Genomic DNA, 19,904 nt, shown 5'->3' on the forward strand with positions numbered 1-19,904 from the left:
CAGCAACCCCACGCATACAAAATACTTGAGGGGCTCACTCAATTATCGGAATCTTAAAACACCTTTTTAAGATTTCTGGGTTTACTATCGATAGTCGCCACGGTTCAGTAGCGTGAAGTGATATGGTAGCCGCCCTTGTGATTTTACCTGCAGTCTGAGCTTCTTTTTAATATAACATCGAAAGCCCAAAGCCATGGAGGTAACAAATTAAAAATTACCGCCGAATGTATAGATACGACATATTCGCTCGAAGAACAGGCCACAGACTTCCTCAAACCTCCCCTCCTTGCGTTCAAATCTATGCTAGCATGTGTGGCTCATGGAAACTGGTGCCAAAACATGAATCAAGTGTCAACCCCCAAGTCGTAAAGCTTTCACAATTCCAGCAACTGCGCGAAGCTTGATTCTGTTCATTGTGGGCTGTAGTGGGGGGGTATGGTTATATAAGTTCGATATATTGTCAACCAAGGCTTCATAAATAAATTTCGATATGCACTCTTGGTGGCAACTCAATTGGTTCCATTACATATATACAGAGTTCAGGTGCCCACGCCATTCATCCATCCCTTTATTTCGAAATCCCCTGAGGTGTCGCTGCGAATGTAGGTCGCATAAATCTGCAATAGATGTCAGCTAGAGGTGAAGAGGAGGCTCAAACTCGAGATGATCGTACCTATCGGAATTGTATGCGCTCGTAGTCTTGCCCAGCAGCTTCTTCTCTCTGTTCTGGTCGGCCAAATGCCTACGCACAAGATCTCTGTCCTCCTCTGCCGTCAACATCGGAATCAGGTAGATTCTCGACCACATCTTCTCTCGTGCAAGCTCACTGGAAGCACCCGTTAGCACTCCATCCCCAAAACCACATTCCAGCTCCCCGTCCTATCGCATGTTGGTAATCGACATACTTTTGTTCTCTGATTCCCTGTCCAACTCTCCAGAAGCCGTATGTCATCAATGCCCCCATTCCGAGAAGCAGATATGCTGGGCGGAAGCCTCTGGCCGGCAAGTTGCGCTGTTCCGCCGTTAGCACAGTACAGAGACAGCCGAACATCCGATTGACTGAGAATATATACCTTGTACTGGACGGCATTGTAGCCACCAACTGGAGGAAGGTCTTGAGGCATCGTGATGGGTGGTTTGGCAGCTCGTTGGTGGTTCACGCGTGATGAGCGTCCAGGTGAGGTGAAAGCGGTGAGTTGTCGGGTGATCACGTGATATATTTGCAACCTAAGGCACACATAGCTGTGCCTTTTCCAGGGCTGAGACTAAGCCCTATACAGCGATGGTGGGGTTTTCTGCCATTGATTTCGAGAGCATGTCAGGACGCACAAGGTGCTGTCCCATGTAACTTTCAGTAACTGCACCGGCGAACTCAGAGTGGCGCATAACAATCAGGATGGCGGAAACGGAAGAGCGTCCTTTAAAAATGAGGAAGCTCGAACCCCTCAACGATATCAGTAACTCCCAGACGGATGGGCAAGGTCACATTGACAATGATTTAAAAGCCCCACAACAAACCATTGAGAAACGGAAAACCGAAAGCGTCATATCCTCAGACTCAGAACATGAAGAACAAGAACAAGACGCTAGCCAAAATAGAACAGCCGGTGGTCTTGCGGGCGACTCGGGGACCCCCTCTATGTCCAAGAACCAATTGAAGAAGCTTCGTAGGAAGGCCGTGTGGGAAGCCGGCAAAGACTATCGAAAGGAACAGAAGAAGTCCAAGATAACTGCGAAGAGGGCTCAACGAGCAGAAGATAAGGCTGCATTGCTCGCCAGTGGCATAGACCTAGCCGCCCTGGCGAAACCACGTCCGACACCATCAACACAAGTTCCCGTAACGCTACTATTGGATTGCGATTTCGATAGCTATATGACGGTTAAGGAGGTTATGAGCTTGGGTCAGCAGATTACGAGGTGCTACAGCGACAATAAGCATGCGAAATACCGGGCGCACTTGGTTGTTAGCAGCTTTGGCGGGCGACTAAAAGAAAGATACGAGACGGTGCTGTCGAACCACCATTTAGGTTGGAAGGGCGTTACATTTTCGGAGAAGTTTTTTGTCGAGGCAGGAAAAGATGCCCATGATGTTATGATTGGGCCCAAGGGGGGGAGGGTAAAGGGCGCGTTGCTAGACGCTTTACTCCCAACCGATAACATCCCGGTGACGACGGCTCAAGAGCCAGGAACGAGCGAAGAAATCCAGCAACCAAACGAGCCAGCCTCTGAACCAGAAAAGCAAACTACAGCCCAGCCTCCTCAGGCCGCGAATGGCCCCGGGTCATCAATCCCTTCCGAACCAGTATTGACACCCCAGATTCCCGATATCCCAATTCCAACTGCTCCTCAAATTGTGTACCTCTCTTCCGACTCCGAGCACACCCTCAATTCACTCTCGCCATACACCATCTATGTCATCGGCGGCATTGTGGATAAGAACCGCCACAAAGGGCTCTGCCACAGGCGGGCCAACGAGCTCGGCATCCCGACAGCGAAGCTACCCATTGGAGAGTATATGCAGATGCAAAGCCGCACAGTACTAACAACGAACCATGTGGTTGAGATCATGGCGAATTGGCTGGAAACGGGGGACTGGGGGGAGGCATTCTTGAAGGCGATTCCAAAGAGGAAGGAGGCAGTATTGAGGAAAGGTAGAAAGAAACAGAAGCTAGAGAACGAAAAAGAAGGCGAGGATGAAGGGGGAGATGATGCCCAGGAAGAAGATACGATAGAGATGGATGAAACGAATAATGACGAAGCTGCACCCGAAATTTCAGAAGGGCAGAATGCTGGGGCGGCTGATGAGACAGTTTAAGAAACTGCTAGATTTGCTGGAATATTCTTGTCCACTCTCATTCTAAAAGTAGGCTCGGGGCCTTGTTGATATTTTCTATGTATATACCAGGAGCGTCAGAAAAGCTAACATGCGCCCGACTTCAAAGAGTACTATCAAATGAATCAGTCTTTGTCTTAGTTTTCGAGATGTCGGAATTCCATCGATCTTCACTCATGGGTCTTCTGGAAAAAATGTATTGGTTGCACCTCGATACTTCTGTACTAACAATACCTGGCCCGCTGTCTGTTAAATACGTCGTCAGAATAAACAAGTTCATCTACTTCAGAGGGTCACAAAAGCAAGTCCACCGCCATTTTGTCGCTCACAGCACCGACATTGACCCGCTACAACACAACGCTTCCGGATCTCAGCACGCATCGTTGACCACATCCTGCTACCTACAACTTCAGAAGAGCAATGACCCATCCCGTCCTCGCTCTCGTCACCATCGGGCTCTCGATATGCATCGTCCTGCGCTGGCAGTCAACGGGCCCCTGGACGGACTTCCTCCAGCTTATCATCCTCGCCGCACTCTCCATGAAGGTCCTGGCTTGGATAATCTGGGCCTCATTCTGGGAGGGCTGGGAGTGGGTGGAAGATGATGACGATGAATATGAAGACGAGGAGAGAGAAATAAGAGACTACTGGCGTAGGAGGGATGAGGAGGAAATGAGTTGGATGGTGGGAAGCGTGATAGAAGGGGAGGAAGGAGAATAAATGAAATTGGAGTGGTATAACTTTGGTTTGTGTGTGTGTATGAACAGGGTTAGCAATTCGAGTAGACTCATGAGTTTGAAACCATACTCAACTCATTGAGTTGAGTTTAGACCTGTACTCAAACTCAAACTCACCAACTCGAGTAGAAAAATAAACCTATTTAGGACTAAGTTGTAATAAGATAAGATAAGATAAGATAAATTACTAACGTATTTCACAAGCGAGTTGGCCACCCAAGCAAGTTGGCCACCAAAACACCAAAACGCGTCAACTTGACTACAGTCAACTATGCCACAACCAACACAAGCCCAATCCTCAAATCAAGAGGGTAGAATACTATTAGCTATTCAGGCACTAAAGGAACGTCAATTTAAGAGTGTCCGAGCTGCTGCATTATCATACGACGTGTCACGTAGTACCCTTACCAACAGAATGAATGGAATGACCTCCCGACGTGATTCTACCCCAAAATCACAAAACCTAACTTCGTACGAAGAGTCAGCTCTTGTTCAGTATATTCTCGACCTAGATTCGCGTGGATTTCCGCCCCGGCCGCAAGCTGTGCAAGAAATGGCAGACCTACTACTCTCCGAACGAGGTGAGAGCCCTACTGGGAAGAACTGGACTAGTAACTTCATAACGCGTCGTACGGAACTTAAAGCAAAGTTTAGTCGGAAGTACGATTACAAACGAGCAAAATGCGAAGATCCAAAGATAATTGAAGGGTGGTTCACCCTCGTACGAAACACAGTCGCAAAATATGGCATCTTAGAGCAGGACATCTACAACTTTGATGAAGCAGGTTTCGCAATGGGAGTTATTGCTACTGCAAAGGTAGTCACAAGCTCAGAAGCAAAGAGCCGTCCGAAGACTATACAGCCAGGGAATAGAGAGTGGGTGTCAATTATCCAAGGTGTTAATTCGTACGGATGGGCACTCCCGCCGTTCATTATTTTCAAGGCGCAGAATCACCTCTCAGCTTGGTACGAAGACTCAGGATTACCAGACAATTGGGTGATTACGCTTAGTGAGAATGGGTGGACTTCAAATTCAATTGGGTATGAGTGGATTCAACACTTCAATCGACATACAAATGCTCGTACGGTCGGAACCTATCGCCTTCTTATTCTTGATGGACATGAGAGCCACATCTCTGCTCAATTTCAACACTACTGCACAGAACGGAAGATAATTACCCTCTGTATGCCACCACACTCATCACACATTCTTCAGCCTCTTGATGTGAGCTGCTTTGCGCCACTAAAGCTTTCGTACGGAAAGCAGATTGAAACCTTCGTACGGAACCGGCTAAACCACATCACAAAGCTTGAGTTCCTCTCTGCATTCAAAGAAGCATTCAAAGCTACGTTTACAGAGCAGAACATCAAGAGCGGATTCCGAGCTACAGGACTAGTTCCGTACGAGCCACAGAGTGTCCTCTCTCACTTAAATCTACGCTTAAGGACTCCAACACCTCCTATAGTTGAGAGTGACAATTGGACTTCAAAGACTCCTCAAACTATAAGGGAGCTTAACTTTCAAACAGAGCACATTAAGAACCGCATCGTACGACATCAGAATAGCTCTCCTACCTCAATTAATGATGCTGTTAGCTGCCTTGTTAAAGGGGCGGAAATGATGATGCATTCTGCTGTTCTACTTAAGGCAGAAGTTAAGGCTCTACAAGCGGCAAATGAACAGAAAAAGAGGAGGGAAAGGAAGCGCAAGAGGCGTATAATGCAAGGGGGCAGTCTCTCCGTACGAGAGGGAGAGGATATGCTTCAGAGTGCTGAGGTAGAAGCTCAAGTCCGTACGGAGGTGGCAAGTGAGCATTGTCGGCAGGTGGGTTCTACAGGCCGACAGAAGCGCTGTGGCATATGTGGTATTATGGGCCATAACTCCCGTACATGTACGAGGCACAAGGATTCAATTACGATCGAATAAGGGTCATTATGTAGGGTGGTGGTGTAGTAGTAGGCAGTAATAGTCAATTTTGGTGTTTTGGTGGCCAACTTGCTTGGGTGGCCAACTCGCTTGTGAAATACGTTACTATACTTTTATTTAAAAATGTCTTTATTACATCAAAATACCCCTGAATTTCAAATTCTAATGGAAAATCAGCCTTATATCTTTAGAGCAAGACCTTTTACTAGAGAGTTAAATCCAATTATTAAAAATCAACCTAGGGACACTTACTGTTAAGTGTTCTCAAAAATTCTGCAAGTAAGTATTCTCTTTTTATAGTTTATTAATTTTTATTAGCTTTTATTAGCCACCTATAGAGAAATCAAAAACTAGGGCAATCTACTAGTATATACAAAGTGTCATACTGACATTCGTTGCACTCAGTTTGCTATCAAACTCAAGAGCAAACTTAGAAATCTCCTCCTCAAACCTATAAGTCACTATACATATTTTGGCTTGTCACACCAACAACAAGAGCAATACTACTCAACGATTCCTACAACCCTCTATGATTCATTACACATCATTGCTCCTTAGTTACTGGGCCGATATGACCACATAGCATATCTCTACAACCCTCTATGATTCATTACATGACATCACTCCTTAGTTACTGGGCTAATACTACACATGACATATCTCTATCAACTAGAGGCCTAGGAACATGAACGATAGCCCCAAAAGCTTCTACAACCCTCTATGATTCATTACATGTCATCGCTCCTTAGTTACCCACAAGATTGGTTAAGTTATGACATAATTTGTCTATAGGGGTACTATGACCTTGGACCTCCTTTCACTTCCTATAGGCTAGGAACCTAGGAGATGGTTCTATGGGATTCTCTTACGTCGACTACAGTTACCAAGCCTGGTTAGTCATGGAAAGTCTTGGAAAATGAGAGAACTACACTCCTTTAGCATAAATAGGATTGCCCTTTCCTTAAGAAAGGGCAAGCAGACAATACAGTAAATCGACTATCACATACTTCCACGTCTTTTCCAAGCTTCCAAGCATTGATCTTGTTACTCCTTGTTTCTGAAAAGTCAGTGAGGTGCTAACCTCTGACTTATCCCTGAGTTCTCAGACTCAACATTTGTTACAACTTGTCTAAACAACTCCACTACATCATACACCTGATTGCTGCATTGTGGAATAGTCTAAGCTACGACCCTTTGGCTCTGCTTCCTAAGACAGTGTGTTGTCTTAGTAAAATCATCCCTTCCTTGGGTGGCTAGATTCTCACATCTGGTGCACCCACCATTACACAAAGGGGTAAGTAACTCTTTATGTTAATGTTAATATTATACATTATACTAACTATTTTATAGAGATGACCAAATTCCAAGTCTATCTAGACAACGCATTATAGACTCTTTATATATATATTATAATATAACGTGCATGTATAACGAAAGTGCCAAACAAGTGAAAGTGCCAAAATCATGCGGTGACCAACCCCCCCAACTAAATGTTAAATTCCTCCACAACAAAACATGCGCCATAAAAATGATGAAAGCAAATTAGTGCTAGCTATCCAAGCTATGCAAAGCGACCCAAATTTGCGCCTTCGAGTTGCAGCTAGGATCTATTCCGTAGACCACCGCAAGCTACGTCACCGTTTACAAGGCGTACCTTCACGACGCGATATCCAAGCCAACTTACGGAAATTAAGTAACCTAGAGGAATCAGTTCTTGTTCAGTATATACTTGACTTAGCTGCTAAAGGGTTCCCTCCTCAGTTGTCTATTGTTGAAGATATGGCAAATCGACTACTTGCAACACGCGACGCGCCACGCGTCGGGCCACATTGGGCTTCAAACTTTGTTAAGCGCCATGTAGAGCTCCGGACACGCTTCCAGCGAAAATATGACTACCAGAGGGCTAAGTGCGAAGATCCAGAAGTCATTCGTGGCTGGTTTGAGCTTGTATGGAGCACAATTCTAAAGTATGGCATCAACAATGCAGATATCTACAACTTTGATGAGACTGGGTTTATGATGGGCGTCATCTCAAGCGCAACGGTAGTAACGAGCTCAGATGGGCAAAGGCAAAAAAGGTGCAGCCTGGCAATCGGGAATGGGTTACAGTAATCCAAGGCGTTAGTTCTCAAGGTTGGGCAGTGCCGCCATTTGTCATTGTGGCAGGTAAAAACCACCTTGCATCTTGGTATGAGAATAGCGGATTTCCAGCAGATTGGGTAATCGCTGTTACTGCAAATGGCTGGACTACAAACGAGAGAGGTATGGATTGGATTCAGCATTTTGAGAAGCACACAAAGCCCCGGAGTGTTGGTGGTTATCGCTTGTTAGTCCTTGATGGTCATGAGAGCCACCACTCAGACAAGTTTGAGGAGTACTGCAAAGAACACAACATTATTATGCTTTGTATGCCTGCTCACTCTTCCCATATACTCCAACCACTTGATGTTGGCTGTTTTGGTCCATTAAAGAGAGCTTACAGTCAGCAAATTGAAGATATGATGCGGGCTCATATTATTCACATTACTAAGGATGACTTCTTTCCTGCCTTCCACGCTGCATTTAACATTGCAATGACAGAAAGCAATATTCAGGGAGGGTTCCGAGGTGCTGGGCTTCTTCCATTTAGCCCTGAGAGTGTAATATCTACACTTGACCTTAGGTTTAAGACTCCAACACCTCCAACCTCTCGCCCAAACACCGCTCAACCATGGGTTTCTCAGACACCAAATAACCCAACTGAAGCTGTATCACAGTCTACTTTCATTAAAAACTGAATTGCACATCATCAAAATAGCTCTCCAACCTCAATCTATGCAGCTGTTGACCAGTTTACAAAGGGTGCATCGCAAATAATGCATCAATTAGCATTGTTAAAAGCAGAGAACCAAAACCTGTGACAGGCAAATGAAGTGCTAAGCAAGCGCCGGAGAGCTAAAAAAACATGACTACAGCAAGGAGGATCACTTAGTCAACAGGTAGCACAGGAGCTACAGGACGAGAGGGACGTTGTGCAGCAAGTAGCGCACCACGCGCCGAGGACGACGAGCCACGCAGCGCGGCCGCCATCAGGGAAGTTTGCGGGATTGGGGGCTCCGGGTGGCAGAGGGTTGTGTGATGGGGCACGCGCATTCTTCTCGATGTCTGCGTTCGAATGAATTATCACAGCGTCTGTGTCGATGGGTCCGCTCCTAGACTGAACCCGTGCGACGGCATCGGTGCCGGTGACAGCCCCATTATGTACTGGCCCAAGGTCCCCAGCCTCGATGGCCTTGTCGTTTTTCTTCATGGACGACGATGGAGTCGAAGGTGTTGCCATTGCTGCTTGAGGCACAAGTTCGTCTGCTATGCCGTCGGGTTAGAGCAAGCGATGCGGCTCCGATGTTGAAGCAAGGCAAAGAAGTTGAGGATTAGGTGATGAGGCTTAGATGATGTCGTTCGCGATGACTATATATACTTCGCATGTGCTATGTGCTTATGCGTGCTTGACACGGAAACTCCGAGCTTGACCGATCCTCCATGGAATCTCCACGGGTTTGAGTCACGTCAGCATTATAGTTTAGCTTTAAGAGTGGATTTGTCAGTAGCTCACCTCTTGCAGTTCATCTATGTATTCCAGGTCCAACTCTAGAATCGGTAGAAGGGGGGTTCCAGGAGATTTCAGACCCCCCTCATCAACATAAAAAGTCCGTTTGTATTATCGATCGTAGGTTATCTGCCTCGCGTTGGTGTAAGAAGTTGCGTGTATTAAGTCGCTCAGTCTCATCAGCCAACCGACGGATATATCGAGTAGTGGGTGTGTTTAGGACTGTACGCGTCTCTAAGGCCGCAACCAGGACAGTGTTCGCTTTGCGCAATGTAGAACAGTCGGGTGGACTACTGTTCTGAAAGACATTGTCAAAAATATCATACTCAGTTGGTGTTTTTGGTCGATCATCTGTCACATCTGTCTGTTGGAGCGTCACCATCCGGATCACCCGTTGAGGTTGGAAAGGTTGTAGACCAGCACCCCTCCACGCAGATGTAATATTATGAGTAGATAGCGCAATTGCTCTCACTTTGATGTATGCAGATAACCATTCTGCTTTTTGTATGCGTGTAAGTTGCGCTTCATTCAAATGTGAGAGCGCACTTGTGAGATGTTTTTTCAATGGTCCGAAGACTGCAACATCGAGTGGTTGCAACACATGGGAAGTGTGCGGTGGGAGGACAAGGATAGATATTCAATTTTGCATACAATGGGATATAAAGCCTCCACTTATATGACTGTCGTGGCCATCGCATATGAGTAACCGTTGTTGTTGTGCTCCATTAGATGTCGCTTTCGCATGCGTTGCTGGTTCAAACACGCGTTTTAACCACTCGATGCCATGTAAGTTGCTTGTCCAACCCTTTGTATTAGCAGAGAAGTGCCATTTATCGATAACCTCAGGAGGGATCCAGTTTTGTAACACGTTCCGACCCTTGAATATAATAAGAGGGTTAATGGTCGTTCCATCCATACAGATGCATTCAACAGCAGACACCCATTCCTGCTGGCCTTGGTGTGCCTGGTGACATGTACGGAGTGTAGAATCAACGATGATCCGAGTACACTCCATAGTGCCAATCGAAAATCCAGTTTCATCCATGTTATACACGTTGTGTTCTTGTATTCCTAGACGCGCCACAAGGTCCTTGTACGCGTCAAACCACCCCGTTAACACATATTTTGTAACTCCACTCATTCTTTGTGCTTCGACCCGTCTGCCTAGTTGGATTTGTAAATGCGGATGTCGTTTTATAAACCGTGGGACCCAGTCTTGTCCAAGGGGAAAGTTCGGAATCTCTTCGTGATGAGTGTGTTGGGCATGTTGACTGTTAGGGTGCGACAGTTCGAAAACGCGGCATCAGTTGACACGGATTTCGTCAGCAATATCCCACAATATACGGTGACTAGGAGCATATCCACTAATTGTTAGCACCTTAATCCACTTTAAAAGTGTCTGCTCTTGCGCTGGCGATAGCAGTTGTTGTTGTTGTCGAGCTTCTCTCCGTGACAGTTTCCCATTAACGCGTTGAAGGACTGTGTCTGGCTGAAGGTGTAAAGCCTTTGCAGCACTGTACGAAGATTTGTATAATCCGGATTTAACTCCAGCAACAGCTTGTGCCAATAAAACTTCTAGTTCTTCAGCTTTCTGACTACGCTTTCGCACCATGTTGGGGGTTTACATTGGTTTGGTGATACTCTTGATGCTCAATATTCCCCACTATCCCGTTTACGCCATTCTCCCGGTTACGCCACGACTTACGTTAGTTGCAGAAACTAGTGGATATTGGATAGTTGAGCTATCCACGAACTATCCTGAATATCTAGCTATCCGCCAACTATCCAGATTACCCATGAGGCACGACACCACTATATAAGTAGATAGTATTTCCTTAGATAGGAGCTTCGTGCTCAACTCAATATAGTATTCTTTACAATACTGTAACGTGTTACTTGGAAAGCCTTTGAGTCAACGACATGCATAAAAGCAGACAGTTAGCACTAGCTTCTCATATGTAATGGCCACGACTTACACATTAGCAGGAGTTTCATTGTGCATTATATGAAGAACCACATTGTATTACTAATACTGCCACCTTATACATCACATTTGCTACAGCCACTGGATGTTGCGATATTTGGCCTGCTAAAAAAGCACCTAATAGCAGCGCTCTCCCTACTTAACCAAGCGAAACTTGCACGTATACAGAAGTATAAATGGATAGAGGCATACATCTAGGCATGGCTTGATGTATACAACCATAAGAACATTGAGTTAGCATACCATGGCACTAGCTTGTTTCCTTTTAATCCCTAGCAAGCGTTGTCTACACTGCTTAATAATGAGCCATTAGTTGAGGTTGATCAACTAAAAACACCCCATTAGTATGATATTTTTAACCAAGTCTTTAACGTCATATTTAGGATTATTGTTAATACAGAAAGCTTAGCTCTGTTCCTAAGACTATAGAAGACGAAATGAAAGGCCTATGTACAATTGCTAGTAAATACAACGATGAGGATATATATAATATATATGAGGCTACACTCTATTAGAAGATGACACCTTCTCATGGACTTGCTACACAACTACAACCTAGTTTGAAGAAGGACAAGGATTGCCTGTCTCTTAATTTTGCTACAAATGCAACTAGGAGTGATAGATTACGTGTATGGATCATTAGAAAGATCAAAACACCAAGAGCACTATGAAATGCAAGTGTTTCTACAATGGGAGAGTAGAGGTGGAATAAGATGGCCTAGATGAATACAACTATGATGTCTAAATGGCTTTTAAGCCTTCTATAATCACATTAGAACAACTCGTACAGTCCTTTTAACAATGGATAACTTCTCTACACACCTTATAGCTGTCAAATTTACACCACCTCATCCTAATATACGAATCTGTTAGCTTCTAAAGAACTCAATGAGTTGATTTCAACCTTTAGATTAAGGAATTATACAAAGCTTCAGGTCTCATTATAGGTGACAGTGGCTCTTATATATGCTCAAGTGTTATAACAATAACTAGGACCCTAGGGACTTAATGGATTTACACCTAGCTATTCGTTAGATTCTAAGTAGTTGGAATAACTAATTCTTAAATACAACAATCTACAACTGTTTCTAGAAGTCAACTCTAGTTACAACTACTATATCACTTCCTATTGCAATTGATTCTCTGAATACCACAAGTCTTTATAAACAAGTTAAAAGAGCTAGGAATATACAAGATATTATAGCAATTTCGAGATTCCTAAATCTAGTTAAGGAACAAGAGTTAGAGGCAGAGAGTGAACAAAAATCAGTGGATCCTAAGGAGGTCTTACAGGATGTAACAGAGCATCTTAGCTTATAGATAATTGATGAAGATGAGGAAGAAGAGGCCTAGCCTAACAGGCTGAAACGGTTAATACAAGAGGCTATTTAGGCTCTACAAGTGGTAATTGAGTTTACGAAGGGTTGAGATGATGTAAAAACAGCTCATTTGAGAGCAATTGAATGACTAGAGCAGGAGTTAGAGGCCCTAGATGTAAATAGCCGTATTTAGAGTACCTGTAATGGGGTGCCAACCGTTACAGTGCGTTGTATATATAGCGTGTTATCAGATTCCACCGAGCTAGGATGTAGCGCAAGCGTGACCGTACATCGTTACAGTACCTTACATAGGTGGATTATGTGATATTCAGTTGAACGATATATACCGTAGTTTACAAGTGGGCGGTCCACCCAAGTGCGTGGTCCACGCTAATTAACACTGAATGCTTCTTCACTTCTTAACTTCACCACATCACCAATTCAAATGGCTTCTACTCAAAAAGCAGCTCAATTAGTCTTAGCTATCTAGGCTATCTAAAATACACCTAAACTTAGCATTTGACGCGCGGTAGCCATGTATAATGTCTCCTATACAACGCTCCGAGCACGTCTCTATAGCCAGCAATCAATACACAATATTCAACCTAAAGCACAAAAGCTTACGAAACTAGAAGAATATACGATAGTTCAGAGGGGTCTTAAACTAGATTCTTAAGCATTTCCTCCTAGGTTAAGTGCTGTGGAAGATATGGCAAATCGATTATTATGCGACCATGACGTGTTACGCGTTAGTAAGAACTACATCCTCTAGCCATTAGATGTCGCATGTTTTAGGCCCCTAAAAAAAGGCATGTAGTGCGCAAATTGAAGGTCTTATGCAAGCTCGGATTTCACATATTACAAAAGAGGACTTCCTCCTAGCTTTTCTTGAGGCATTTAAGAAGAGTATGACTGAAAGCAACGTTCGGGTAGGATTTAAGGCAGCCGGGCTTGTTCCTTTAAGCCTAGACATCGTGGTTTCAAAGTTAGATGTGAAATTACACACGCCAACACCCTCTCGGCCACCTACACGAGAGTCCCTCCCTTGGGCTTCTAGGGCACCAAACAACCCAATCGAGGCTACTTCGCAGTCTGAATTTATTAAATCTCGGATTGCTAAGCATCAGAATAGCCCCCTAACATCAATTTATAATGCCATTGACCAGTTCTCAAAGGGGGCGCATGGTATTATGCATCGGATGGCCCTCTTGCAAGCTGAGGTTACTGAACTACGAGAGGCAAACACCATCATTAGCAAACGTCGAAGGGCCAAAAAAACTCGTGTCTAGCTTAGAGGATCACTTAATATACAAGATGCAGGAGATCTACAGGACCAGAGGGATGTTGCGCAACAAGTACAACAAGAAATGCATGGAAATGGGGGTGGTCTAGGTTGTCGCCAGCCGCAACAACGGCGCTGTGGCATATGTGGGAAGCCTAGGCATAATGCGCGCACTTGTCAAGTCGAAATAGAATCTTTAGGCACGAGTATTCAGAGTAGTTTTAATTAATATACCGCGTTGTGGTTGTGAAATCGTGTTGAAGACCATTCGGTGTTAATTGGCGTGGACCGCGCACTTGGGTGGACCGCGCACTTCTGGACTACGTTACGATAAGACGATATTGAAATGTGTTTGGTGGGAGGGAGTGACGTCAGTTCCGGCGTTTGGGTGTGGGAGCGGGGGTCGAATGGGAGAAAACATAGCCGTTGGGATTGGTGATTGATTGGTATGGCGGGATCGGGATGACACAGATCGGTAGAGACACGCGACGGGAGGAGGAGAGATAAGAGAAATGAGAATCACAAGAGCCAAATCCTCAATTGAAAGGCCTAGAATCCAAACATGTCTAACCAGACAAGAACCCCCCCAAGATAAACCCCGCCCCTTCCAATAACTCCCAGCACATGCAAATGCAAACGCCTTCTAATCCAAACGGCTCGAAAGACAGGCACGCATGGGAACAATCATCCCCAAACCACGCACCGGGTATACACAACACCCCTTTCAAACACCAACAGCAACGCCCTCATACATCCTCTCCACCGTCTTTCCCCCCATCCCGGGCACCCCAACCAGCTGCCCCAGACTCTCGATTTTCCCCCCCTCTTCCTCAGCCTGCAAGTCTAAAAACTCAAGTAGATCCCTTGCCTTCTTCGCCCCGATCCCATTGAGCCCCTTAATCTGCCCAATGTCACGGGAGTTCACTGCATCGAGGATGAAGCGCTTGCGTGGCGTAAGGGCCGCCGCTTCGTCACCAAAGGTGAAGACGAAGGGCTTTGAAGCTTTGGGCTTGCGGGTCTTAAGAGGCTTGTGGCTGTCATCGTCGTCGTAGGAGTCTTCATCGGCAACGATAGAGCCGCTGAAATCATCATCGTCGTTCATCTTCCGCTTCTTCGACGCTGGCGCCTCGGAGACAGCCTCGAAAGATGGCGCTGGAGTGGGAAGTTGCTGAATAGGTCTCGTGGCCAAATGTCCGCTCGTAGGTAGACTCTGGTGCTTCTGTGCCATCACATGATGCTGCTCCTCTTCCTTCTTCGTCCTGATTCTCGCACGTAGTGCCTCAATCTTCCTCTCCAGCTTAACCTGGCCAGGGAAATACGGCAATGCCATCTCGTACATCTTCAACGCGCTGCTATCCTGCCCATGCTCTTTATGCTGCTTCGCCATCAACAGGAACCTTAGCCCCTCATTCCGTGCATCCTCTGCTGCCCCATTACTCTCCTCGATCTTGCGCTCCAGCGCGTCCAGGCGACGCTGCACCTCATCACTCACCGCAGCGGGGATGGGCGCAGGCGCCGTCTGCGCAGCGCGCGAGGCTAGGATTTCGGAAACCTTGCGCTCGACCATCTCTTCAATTTTGGCGGCCGACAGCTCAGGAGCAGGTGCTCGACTGGATAAAGCTGGGCGCGTGGTTCTCGAAGGACGGGCGCTGTCTGACAAGCGCTTCGAGTTCGTCCGTATGACAGTCGTAGCTGGCTTTGTAGGCTTGGTACGGTCCGAGTAAACTGAGAAAGCCTTCATCGGTTTGTCTCCTGCCTTCGTGGTAGCAGCAGCTGGCGCTATGTTCGTATTGTGTGCATTTGCCAGAGGGCGCAATGGCTGTCGATTGATCGTCGATCCTGAGAGACTGGACATCGATTTCGGATGTTGCTTGAAAACCACTTCATTCTCAATCTCGCGGACCTCGATCCTCTTGGCCCTGGAACTAACGTTCAAGCTGCTCAGCGTATCGAGATGATAGCTTCGAAGCGGGGCCAGATTCAGTACCATAATAGTTATGCCACTGTTCTGCCCTAGCGACAAGATCCTAGTCATCTTCGACTCCCTGTACGGGACTCTCTTGTCCCCTCTGCTAATTGCATCAATGCACTGGCTCAGGACGAACAAGCTCTTGTTGATGCTAGCAGACTCCACCATCCTCTCCTTCCCGTTTTCAGTGCGGCGGTTATCCTCTGATCCAGCCAAGTCAATGGCTGAAGCAGTGCTTATCCTCAATTCGTCGTCCGTTGTCTGAATAACCTTCACCATCAAGATAGCATGGCTACGCGAACTCTGCGCGTTTAGTTTCGTGCCAGCTGTACTGCGATTGTTGTTCGCCTCAATATATAAACCCTCGAAGTCCTTCAAGTCATTGCATTCACGCTCTGACAGGCCAACCACGATTGTCTTCCCATCCTTTTCGCGCAATGGCAATCCAGCCGGCAGGCGCTTATCTGGCGACTCCAGAAGGTCGAAGACCTTGTCATTATAGATTTCGTAGTACGACAGCGACACAGATACCGACGTCTCACCCCCGGAATCCTTGACCACCTTTCGCCCACGTCTATAAATGCCGCTGAGCAACCTGGGGATGACACCACGCTCCGAGAGCTTCAAGCCACCACGCATTGTGTGCGTCTTCCCTGTCCCCGTAACTCCGTATGCGAAGATCGTGACATCGAGTCCCTGAAATAGGGCTTTGAGATGTGGAGAAACTGTCTGCGGTTAAAAAACCGGTCATAGGGCAAATTCATCCGTCAAGGACCTACCTTCGTTCGTGAAGAGCTCCTCCTGGCTCGTGCTCTGGTCGTAGACGCCATTGAACGCGAAGCTGAACTCCTCGGCCTCGTTCCTCGGGTTCGGTATGCGAACAATGTTCATCGGCTTCCCATCCTCGCTGGCTTCCGCTCGCACAATCGTATCCTTCTCGAGCTCCTTGCTCAGGGTGGGCCGTATCCTGGCAACAACACGCACAGACATTATCAATATAGGCAGCCTTCGCAATGCAGTAAGGACAGTAAAAAAGTGTCGTCTAAATTAAAAAGATGAAAAAGAACCTCCCTCCCCGTGCTGCTGGTTGCCGAGTATCAAAGAATTGGGTGAGTTGTCGTTGACGCAATTGATGTAAGTAGCGGTGAAAGCACGAAGGGGAAGGGGCAAACACCAGTACGTGGTTGACGGGGTGACGGAGCTTCCAATTATTGCCGCCTCCCACCGCCTACCTGGCAACCCGACCCGACCATTCCCAAAAGTGGGCGAAAGTTGGCGAGCACGAGCATCCAACCGAATTGCGACGCAGCATTTGACATCAGTATGCGCGGGCATACATCACTAACAGGAGCTGCGGGACACTGCCGACCAGCCCGCCGCCTTGTCCCTCATATCCAGCGCCGAGCGATCCAGATCACTGCGGCTCCGACGTCAGAGACGCCAATTACTGGCGAAGACCCGTTCAGCAGCCCGGGCGAGTTGTCAAGCACAGCAGGTGGGATGCACTCGAATATTCGCGTCCTATTATTACTAACTACAGACAGATGCGCGCTTTGAGGTTATTGGCGCGCCATATTCCCTTCTCTCGGTTTCATTATCAGCATCGCAACGTCTATACACAAGGCGGGGCACTTTAGTTGGCGTCAGTGGGAAGGTTGAAAATGTACATGTAAACATGCAGCGGTTGCATAGCAAAGCTAACGATCAAAGGCACAATCGACCCTCTCCCTCCTAGAGCCGTTTCGACGAGCCGCACTAGGCATCCCATTTCTTTACCAGCGCATTACATCGACTAGCCCGATCACAGCCCTCATCTCTACGAAATCACCAATCACATCACTCGTCGTCGTGCACCTCAATGGCACCGTCGACTGGATGGTTATACAGCGGAACGCGCTTCTCGCATGGACCGGCCACACCCTCTCCGTCACGCCCCGGTTAAACACGTCAATGACCATCGCGCACTGGGGCAATTCACAGATCCGCGGCCGCGGCCTCGTTGCCTTCTCCGGCTCAGGCCAGATCTATCAAGTCACGCTCAAAGCAGGGGAGGAATACGTCGCGCATCCCGGTAACGTAGTGGCATACACCATGAGCGAGCACCCGCCGCTACCCTACCGCTTCAAGTCCTCCAACTTCCGCTTTCAGGTCCCCAACCTCGGATTTATCCGCCTTCTACAGAGCGTCAAGTTCTTCCGCGTCATGTTCGAGACGAAGACGTGGCGCACGGTGGCGAACCTCGCGTACACGCTGAGGACGTCAGCGCGCCGGACTATCTGGGGCGACCGGCTGTTTTTGCAGTTTCATGGCCCAACGACGCTACTGTTGTCGTCGAGAGCGTCGCGGATTAGCGATGTAATGACGACGAGGGATGTCAATGAAGTGGCGGATAGTCCGGCTGGGTCGGTGCAGGATGCGGTGACGTTGGCGAGGGAGCCGCTGGTTGAGGCGGAGGTGGCGCCGCTGACAAAGGTGGATGCGCTTACGGGCTTCCACGTTGCCAGCGTCGGTAAGGACGGGAAAGTTAAGTTTGGTGAGGCGGCGAGCGGTGCCGACGATGTTAAGAGGTAGAGGGGTGTGGGTAGTAGGGAAGTGTATTACTGGTTATTGCGCGGGGGTTAAAAAGGGGATATATTGTACGATCAGTGATACAGTAGTAGAAGTAGTACTGTAGTATGAGTCTGTACCACGTTGGTAATCTTTGCTCATGCAAGGTCGCGGCACCTCTGCCGTCTTACATGGGAAACTGCTAAATCCGATCCGATGCCTGTCGGTGCATGATGTCGTAGTACGTGATGAACGTGGTGGACCTGGTGAAGGCGTGCGCGTAATATGGAGTAATTTGTCCGTGACTCTGTCTATGAAGATGCTACACAAACGTGAAGATATTCCATACTATTATGCGGAGAGAAAGATACTATACGCAGAGACGTGTTATTGACTCCTTTCAATGGCTTTCTTCTTTTCTCCATGCGGATTTATATCGTGGATTCATAGTCGGACTCGGTGTTCGACAGTGAGCCGTAAGAGCGAAGGATCGCAGCGAACCCAGAGAGCGAAAGGCCAACCTGATCGGTTCCCAAGGATCGATCATCCCCCGCGAACTTCACGTTTGGGTACAATGGCAGGGAGCTGGACCAATTTGCACGGAGAGCACAGAGCAAAGGGAAACGCGCAATTTTAAAGGGCCAATTCCACATAACTACAGAGGAATTACGCTCCCAAGTCATTGAGGCCGAGGAGGCCACCCAGAAAGCGACTACCAAAGGCAAGAGTACAGCGACAAATATCACTGTACCTGACCAAACCGAGAATGTCGAGGAGGATGAGAACCCAGAAGAAGTATATGGCTGCATTATAGTTGAATACTAAAGTAATAATACTCTACTTTTCGCTTTCTTCGTGGTCGGTCTTCCCCCACTATCCCGTTTACGCCATTCTCCCGGTTACGCCACGACTTACGTTATCCATTAGCCCTGTCACATGGCAGCCTACCCCGCTTGCCCCCTGTGACTCACACGTCACGTTACTAGGCCCTGGCCCTGTAACCATGACATCATGTTACTGTAGCCGTAACAAATGGGGGGAAAAAATGGATGGGAAATCTACACAATTATGTGCTTCGTTTAAGGACAAGTTGGAGCAGTGTATTGCAGTCAATGGGGGGAACAACTTCCGTGGGTAGATCAATAGTACAAGTAGAGTATGTAACGTGCATGTATAACGAAAGTGCCAAACAAGCGAAAGTGCCAAAATCATGCGGTGACCAACCCCCCCAACTAAATGTTAAATTCCTCCACAACAAAACATGCGCCATAAAAATGATGAAAGCAAATTAGTGCTAGCTATCCAAGCTATGCAAAGCGACCCAAATTTGCGCCTTCGAGTTGCAGCTAGGATCTATTCCGTAGACCACCGCAAGCTACGTCACCGTTTACAAGGCGTACCTTCACGACGCGATATCCAAGCCAACTTACGGAAATTAAGTAACCTAGAGGAATCAGTTCTTGTTCAGTATATACTTGACTTAGCTGCTAAAGGGTTCCCTCCTCAGTTGTCTATTGTTGAAGATATGGCAAATCGACTACTTGCAACACGCGACGCGCCACGCGTCGGGCCACATTGGGCTTCAAACTTTGTTAAGCGCCATGTAGAGCTCCGGACACGCTTCCAGCGAAAATATGACTACCAGAGGGCTAAGTGCGAAGATCCAGAAGTCATTCGTGGCTGGTTTGAGCTTGTATGGAGCACAATTCTAAAGTATGGC

General features: G+C 47.1%; 6 protein-coding genes across 6 annotated transcripts; 3 read left to right on the forward strand and 3 right to left on the reverse strand.

Annotated features, from left to right (window-relative positions):
• Nucleotides 1-472: 472 nt before the first annotated feature.
• On the reverse strand, nt 473-1,155 carry VC83_07246 (uncharacterized protein). The gene is made up of 4 exons (XM_024470822.1): nt 1,074-1,155; nt 906-1,012; nt 674-826; nt 473-617 (listed from the first exon to the last, which is right to left on the reverse strand). The coding sequence occupies exons 1-4, from the start codon at nt 1,122-1,124 to the stop codon at nt 569-571; spliced, it is 360 nt and encodes a 119-aa protein (XP_024321868.1). The 5' UTR covers nt 1,125-1,155; the 3' UTR covers nt 473-568.
• Nucleotides 1,156-1,396: 241 nt separating this feature from the next.
• Nucleotides 1,397-2,815, forward strand: TRM10 (tRNA (guanine(9)-N(1))-methyltransferase; the record flags this gene model as incomplete). Its single annotated transcript, XM_024470823.1, has 1 exon — nt 1,397-2,815. The coding sequence occupies one exon, from the start codon at nt 1,397-1,399 to the stop codon at nt 2,813-2,815; it is 1,419 nt and encodes a 472-aa protein (XP_024321869.1).
• A 77-nt stretch (nt 2,816-2,892) lies between these two features.
• Nucleotides 2,893-3,665, forward strand: VC83_07248 (uncharacterized protein; the record flags this gene model as incomplete). Its single annotated transcript, XM_024470824.1, has 1 exon — nt 2,893-3,665. The coding sequence occupies one exon, from the start codon at nt 2,893-2,895 to the stop codon at nt 3,436-3,438; it is 546 nt and encodes a 181-aa protein (XP_024321911.1). The 3' UTR covers nt 3,439-3,665.
• Nucleotides 3,666-8,468: 4,803 nt separating this feature from the next.
• On the reverse strand, nt 8,469-8,816 carry VC83_07249 (uncharacterized protein; the record flags this gene model as incomplete). The annotated part of the gene is made up of 1 exon (XM_024470825.1): nt 8,469-8,816. The coding sequence occupies one exon, from the start codon at nt 8,814-8,816 to the stop codon at nt 8,469-8,471; it is 348 nt and encodes a 115-aa protein (XP_024321912.1).
• Nucleotides 8,817-13,900: 5,084 nt separating this feature from the next.
• On the reverse strand, nt 13,901-16,933 carry VC83_07250 (uncharacterized protein). Its single transcript, XM_024470826.1, has 2 exons — nt 16,417-16,933; nt 13,901-16,362 (listed from the first exon to the last, which is right to left on the reverse strand). Exons 1-2 carry the CDS (start codon nt 16,625-16,627, stop codon nt 14,393-14,395), a joined length of 2,181 nt encoding a protein of 726 aa, XP_024321934.1. The 5' UTR covers nt 16,628-16,933; the 3' UTR covers nt 13,901-14,392.
• Nucleotides 16,920-19,223, forward strand: AIM24 (Altered inheritance of mitochondria protein 24, mitochondrial). Its single transcript, XM_024470827.1, has 3 exons — nt 16,920-17,132; nt 17,182-17,300; nt 17,348-19,223. The coding sequence occupies exons 1-3, from the start codon at nt 16,961-16,963 to the stop codon at nt 18,206-18,208; spliced, it is 1,152 nt and encodes a 383-aa protein (XP_024321933.1). The 5' UTR covers nt 16,920-16,960; the 3' UTR covers nt 18,209-19,223.
• Nucleotides 19,224-19,904: the final 681 nt, after the last annotated feature.

The sequence above is a fragment of the Pseudogymnoascus destructans genome (genome assembly GCF_001641265.1).
Source record: "Pseudogymnoascus destructans isolate 20631-21 unplaced genomic scaffold scaffold_18, whole genome shotgun sequence".
Lineage (NCBI taxonomy): Eukaryota > Fungi > Ascomycota > Leotiomycetes > Thelebolales > Thelebolaceae > Pseudogymnoascus > Pseudogymnoascus destructans.

Excerpts from the sequence above, each read along its gene's own strand:
- VC83_07246 (XM_024470822.1), bottom strand. The coding sequence starts at position 1,124 with ATGCCTCAAGACCTTCCTCCAGTTGGTGGCTACAATGCCGTCCAGTAC. Across the intron at positions 827-905 it reads CAGGGAATCAGAGAACAAAA|TGAGCTTGCACGAGAGAAGA; the intron begins GTATGTCGATTA and ends GGGTGCTTCCAG. Across the intron at positions 618-673 it reads AGCGCATACAATTCCGATAG|ATTTATGCGACCTACATTCG; the intron begins GTACGATCATCT and ends CATCTATTGCAG.
- AIM24 (XM_024470827.1), top strand. The coding sequence starts at position 16,961 with ATGCGCGGGCATACATCACTAACAGGAGCTGCGGGACACTGCCGACCA. Across the intron at positions 17,133-17,181 it reads CGAGTTGTCAAGCACAGCAG|ATGCGCGCTTTGAGGTTATT; the intron begins GTGGGATGCACT and ends AACTACAGACAG. Across the intron at positions 17,301-17,347 it reads TCAGTGGGAAGGTTGAAAAT|GCACAATCGACCCTCTCCCT; the intron begins GTACATGTAAAC and ends TAACGATCAAAG.
- VC83_07250 (XM_024470826.1), bottom strand. The coding sequence starts at position 16,627 with ATGTCTGTGCGTGTTGTTGCCAGGATACGGCCCACCCTGAGCAAGGAG. Across the intron at positions 16,363-16,416 it reads GGAGCTCTTCACGAACGAAG|TTTCTCCACATCTCAAAGCC; the intron begins GTAGGTCCTTGA and ends AACCGCAGACAG.